Source organism: Nothoprocta perdicaria, unplaced genomic scaffold, assembly GCF_003342845.1.
Source record: "Nothoprocta perdicaria isolate Ctin4 unplaced genomic scaffold, notPer1 scaffold_80, whole genome shotgun sequence".
Taxonomy (NCBI): domain Eukaryota; kingdom Metazoa; phylum Chordata; class Aves; order Tinamiformes; family Tinamidae; genus Nothoprocta; species Nothoprocta perdicaria.
In genome coordinates, this window is record NW_020456088.1 from 452,504 (window position 1) to 458,447 (window position 5,944).

At 42.9% G+C, this 5,944-nt stretch overlaps 1 protein-coding gene across 1 annotated transcript in view; it reads left to right on the forward strand.

The window, feature by feature from the left end:
- Positions 1-5,766: 5,766 nt before the first annotated feature.
- Positions 5,767-5,944, forward strand: part of XRCC2 (X-ray repair cross complementing 2) — a 12,139-nt gene continuing 11,961 nt past the window's right edge. Inside the window, exon 1 of the mRNA XM_026051941.1 lies at positions 5,767-5,810. Within this exon, the coding sequence (XP_025907726.1) occupies positions 5,772-5,810 (39 nt within the window). The 5' untranslated portion in view covers positions 5,767-5,771. The remainder of the gene's footprint in view (positions 5,811-5,944) is intronic.

Below are 5,944 nucleotides of genomic sequence, written 5' to 3' on the forward strand. Positions count from 1 at the left end.
TGGAGTGTCGGCCACTCCACCCAGCTTGGTATCATCTGCAGACTTGCTCAGGGTGCCGTCTGTGCCCTTGTCCAAGTCACTGATGAACAAGTTGAACAGCACTGGGCCCAGTACTGACCCCTGCGGGACACCACTGCCCACAGGCCTCCAGGTAGACTCAGGTCCATTTGTCACCCCCCTCTGAGCTCTGCCATCCAGCTAGTTCTCAACCCACCTCACTGTGCACTCGTCCAGTCCACACTTCCTGAACTTCCCCATGAGGATGTTATGAGAGACTGTGTCGAAAGCCTTGCTGAAGTCAAGGTAGAAAACATCCATGGCTTTCCCATCTTCCATCCAGCCAGTCATCCCATTGCAAATTAGCGCAGGCTCTGGAAACAATCTATCTGCAGCTGCATAGATCATAACTTTACTGATCTACATTATGCTTGTAACAATGCTGAAATCAAGATTGCCATAATAAATCAGCTATCAGTTCCAAAGGTGACCAGTCACTGCAGTAAATATACTCCAATTCCCTCTAATTTGATAGATTCCCTTCTATCTGATCTATTCATTTCTGTCTCTTGGGTTAGGTCACTGTCAAGCCCCCAGCTTTAAGACAAGGTATTTCCCAAATATGGTCTAGAATATGTCATTACTAAGGTGAAACCATGTTTTTGCTTGAACAAATGTTCAAGCTTTCTGTAAGATCCTACCTCTTCCTATTACCACTGGTAGCAGATCTGACAGCTGTTATCTCTCTTCTTATATTTTATGCTTCCTAATTCTAAGACACGATGACACTTCACTTCCCAATATCCAATTGACATTCTTTTGATCTATCTTTTGGACCGGTGCCTAAGTACATTAGCAAATAGTTTAGTGCTCAATTTAAGGCTGAATATATTCCCAGAATTCCTCTGGCAATCAATTATTTATTACTTACAAGTGTTAAGATCAAAAAGAAAAGAAAGAGATGTATATTTCACACTGACAGGAGGTCTGTGGGGATTACAGAAAACAGAAACTTTAATGCTAAAATTGTGTAAAAAGGGTAAAACGGGGATTCCCTAGTCAATATTTTTTAATGGACATGGCCTAGATTAATGAGTTGCTCTTCTTGGGGTTGTATCTCATGATTACAAATGATCATTTGAACACATCAATTTTTTCTGTACAACTTGGGAAAATTCCAATTCGCCTTTACTAAGGAATACCAGTCAACCTAGACTCACTGTCAGCTACCTGTCAGCCCCATTGTACCATACAATTAGTTAATTAGCCTAATGATTCATTCCTACCGACAGGCCTGGAATTTGTGCCAATTTTACAGCAAGGTCATAGTGCCTGTATGGCTTCTTTGGCACATCCAGAAAACCTGCTCAGTAAGAGGCATCAGCATTCAAATAAAGAGGAACTCACCAGAGAGGAGTTTAGTTCTGAGGATCATCCGTATTTCGCCCAGCACCATGGAGGCCAGAGACCCCTTTCAAAAGCAACTTCAACCAGGCCAGTATTTGCATTATTCACATTGGTGACATATGGGCAAAAATGGAGATTTGCTCATATCAAGACCAGATTTGAGGCCTCCAAGGACCAAGAGCCGGTCAGAGCTACAGTACTCAGAACGAAACTTCACCTAGAGTCACCACTGGCTAATGCAAAATTATTCAAACAGGACTGAAGAAGCAACAAAAGAAAAATAACCTGATACAAACAGAAACTCAAGTTCAGGAATACAAGCTGACAAAAGACAACCTTCAGAAATATGAAAACTGGTCATAAATATAAGTGAGCAGGTACATAGACCATGATGTTACTCTTCAACCTGCCATGCGCAGTAGAATATCTAGCAACCACTGCTATAAAACTTTATCACAAATGCCAGAACTTGGTAACAACCTTGCCTATTTTTTTTTCATGGTGAGCAGTATATCTAGCAATGGAGCAAACTCTTTTCCTTCTACTTTTCCAGGTTATACAGCTAATCTATCACCATCTCCGAGCTCAGTGGAATTTTAACACCCTTGTAATTCAACCTAGTTATTTGTCAAGTAAACAGATAAATTACACCACTGTAAAAGTGAGATCCATCTAAAGAAAGTGGCAGCTCTCCAGGTAAAAAGAATCGGCCATCTGCTCTAAAAAAAAAAAATCCAATAACACCCAGTGACAGATCACTTCAGTTATCAAGAGAAACTTGAAACAGTGGGGCACAAATGGGCCACATGAAACTGAAGAATCACACAACAGAGAGGTTGCAAATAACATGAAAGGTAGTTCATCATTGACTCTGCCACACATAGATTCAAAAGCTATCTTAAATCTTAATTTCTTCAATAAATATAATTATTATTAATTCTTCCTGAGATATGCTTTACTTTGAGATGGTCTTCAGTTGGTACATCTTTGAGGTTTGCAACACCATTAAATGAAGGAGATTAAAAAAATCTTTGTTTTCTCTCGGAGTGATTCTTCTTTTTAATGAATTTTCGAATGTTCAATTTGTCATGTTTGGAATAAAGTTATTTAGAAGTCTAGAGGTTAATTACAAAAACAACGGCTGTCTTTACTGAAAGAGCTCAATTCAACTATACGAACAGACGCAAACTGAATTCAACTTTGAAGATTTAGTCAGTTTGGAACTGGCTTGTGCTGTGTGAAATGTCACCCACACAAACCTTGCAAGAGAACATAAAGTGACAATACACCAAAAGGATGAAACTCCTATTGGAACAAAATCTCTGTGGCTGAAAAAAAAATGCTTAAAGGAGGATAGTTATTTAAATTCCAGTCTCTAATTCAGCTATTACCTAATTAAAGAGAGCTGATGTAGAACCTCTTACAAACATCCTGACACAATCTAAATTTCTTGTCACCTCACTGGTTTTCTTCACGCTTTTCTCTGTTCTTTGAGCTCTTACCTCAGGCCTTGCTCAAGGATAGGGTGTCTATTCTCCAGACTGCCTCTGTATTGTAGACTAGTGGCAAATTAAAATTAAGCTTTTGCTTTGTTAAAAAAATAAGTTTATATAAGCAGATATAAACAGTAGACTCAGTTCTGTACAGGCCTGGGGCATTAGTGCCAATTCTTTCTTCACCATAACCCAACCCAGTCTCTTTCTGCTGGGCGAAACTAGTAATGATGAACATATGAATGAACAAATGCTAAAACACTCCTTTTGCTCAGCGCCGCAAGTCAGCTTTAAATACCTTCCTCTCCCGAACTGACAATCTGCCATTTTCACTATGATGAATGTCTTAAGTATTAACGTACAGTGGAAAACCCAGTATATCAGCATGGAAGATCATCAAAATCTACACTAGGAAAGAGTAATTTTCTCCATCCTATATATTTTATAAAGAAAGAGATGCATAGCCCTGGAGTCTGATCATGCAACTGTTAAAAAAGACATTGTTTTTGCTGCTGAACTGCTACATAAACATTGCCCGGGGCCCAAGGGGCACCCTCAGGCTCCCCACATGCCGAACAAAGGAAGAGGAATTTTCTGCCTGTAGAAACAGGGCTGCTGGGGCACACAGTCCCTCGATACTATGATCTGCTTAGAGCTCTACTGCATTACAGAGGATTCTGCTCTTTAGACCAAAAAAAAAAAAAAACCCAAAAAAGAAATAGAGTGAGGAGTGGGTATGATCCTGTACTAGTCATGCACACTATCACCAAGAAATGCTGCCAAAAACATGGAAGAAGCACACAGAGCTTTAGAAGGAAAAAAAGAAATCCTTGTTCGGCTGAAGCCAATGAGAAGAGTTTTCTTTACCTATGATTACAATTTTTACTAAAGTTTAAAGGTGAATGGCATAGATGTATTCTACTGGTAGAACACACACACACACAAAAAAAAGGACAGTTTTGAGTAAACCTTACAACCCTTTTGAGTCAACCTTACAACATTTTTGATTCAAGATGTCCGTGATGCTGACTGCTGTAGCTCAGAGAGCAGGGGTACAGGGTGACAGCGGAAGACCCGCATAATGACTGGTTTGGTGTTATTCAAACGCTGGCAAAATATAGCTTTGCATCTGTTGGTAAAGAAGAGAAATAATAGTATTGAAAAACAAATCGAGAAAATACACACACACGGATGTGATTCCTTATCAACCAGAGTGCTGTCAAAGGGAAGCATCAATTTTCTAACTTTGTAATACCAGCCACACTGCATTAAGCAAATGAACATAAAGGTCAAACGTGAAACGTGGTTAAGGCAATTTGCCTATGAAACCAACCAATGCATTTCAGCTATTACAAACTTAATTCTATTACATACTAAATATATCAATTAAATATCCCTTTTTTTACTGCTTAGATGTATTTAATGTTTTTACTCTCTTTTTCTTGAATCTTTCTGGCTTGATCTCCTTTGAACTGTGACACCTCGTCTTGCATTAGACTGTAGTATCAAACCACTGCTGTGGTCAGGACAAGAGTTCCCTACTGGAACACAGTCAGTAACAAGTGATAAGATAGGAGTGGGTTTCAGTCAACTGGCATTTATGCACTGGGTATATTTTAGGTCTCTGACTTCAAATAAGGCACTTTTTGGAATTAGCGCAGTGGCTTTAATTAGAGGAGAACAGCACCAAAGAACCTATAATTACAAAAAGAAACATCAGTCATGAGGTGGAAGCCATGAGTGGTATCTTTGTCATAAGCTGCCCTGAGCCCACACCACCGTTGGGTTAGGTTCAATCATCAGTTAACTTCAAGGCCCATCACTTCTAATTAACAACCCTTTTGAACCCTTCATGGAATGCGGTCCGGATCTCTAAGGCACAGTAACTACAGCCAGACACGCAACTCTAGAAGTCCTGTCCCTTATGTTGGTTTTTTCCCCTCCAAATTTGAGGCAGAAGCCTCCTTCAGTAAAATTAAACTCTCATAGAAGTTGCATTTTGAGATGTGCATCCCCTCCCAGTCATCCAGTTCCTTCTTCCTAGAGAACCATTTGCCTTCTAGATTCTTGATAGCTTTGCATATATGGGTATATATATGTATAATTACATAATCCCCCTGCTCAAGCAGGGAATTCCCCACAAGGGACCATCTCCTTTCTGTGCTTCATTATGTAGTGTTAGGAATGGACACTAACACTACTGCTCCACGTTAGGTTAAATATTGCTCCTTGTGGAGCTGATATTGTCACCTTGAATATAAAACATTAAGGTGGAGTCATACGGCAGCAACGGGATGTTCTGCAAGTGGGAGTTCAGGGTGAGGAGGTAAAAGGAGCAAGCAAAGCCACCACCTTTCGCTTGAGGTTGATGCCATGTGCTTTGGGGCACCAAGACAGCTAAAACTCTAACTTTAAAGAGGCAAACGCAGCTTCTTGAAGGAAAGCAGGAGACCCGCTCACGGGTTTCTGATCCTAAACGCAAGGACAGGCAGTATCCCCAATAACTAAAAAAACTAGCGCACCATCGCTATCCTTTTGACACACAGGTAACAGCAGCAGAGGTGCTATTCTCATCCCACGGGGGCCTGGGTTTAACACGTCAAAAACGTAACCAAAAAAAACTGGTATCGAGGGAATTTACAGCAACAGCTCGCAATGGGGTGGACAGAGGCGACATGGCCCAAAACGGGTCTCGAACCCGCAACCCACAGCGCGTCGCAAGGAGGCACGGGCCGCACTGCGCAAGCGCAGCAGTCGCCACCGCAGCAGCCGCGCGCAAGCGCCGTGCGGAGGGGCGGGGCAGGGAGGGCGCGGCGGTCTCGCGCGTGCGCGGCGGCCGCTCCCCTCCTCTCCCCTCCCCTCCCCCGCCGCGCCATGGCTGCCGCGCCCCGCAGGGCGGAGTCGGGCACCCAGGTGAGGCGCTGACGCCCCTTCCCCTCCCCCCCAACGCGGCGGGCTCTCCCGGGCGCCTGCCCCGCGGCGCGGAGCGAACGAGCCGCTCCCGGGGCGGAGCGGGACGGGAAGGGCCGCGGGTCCCCGCCGGGGCC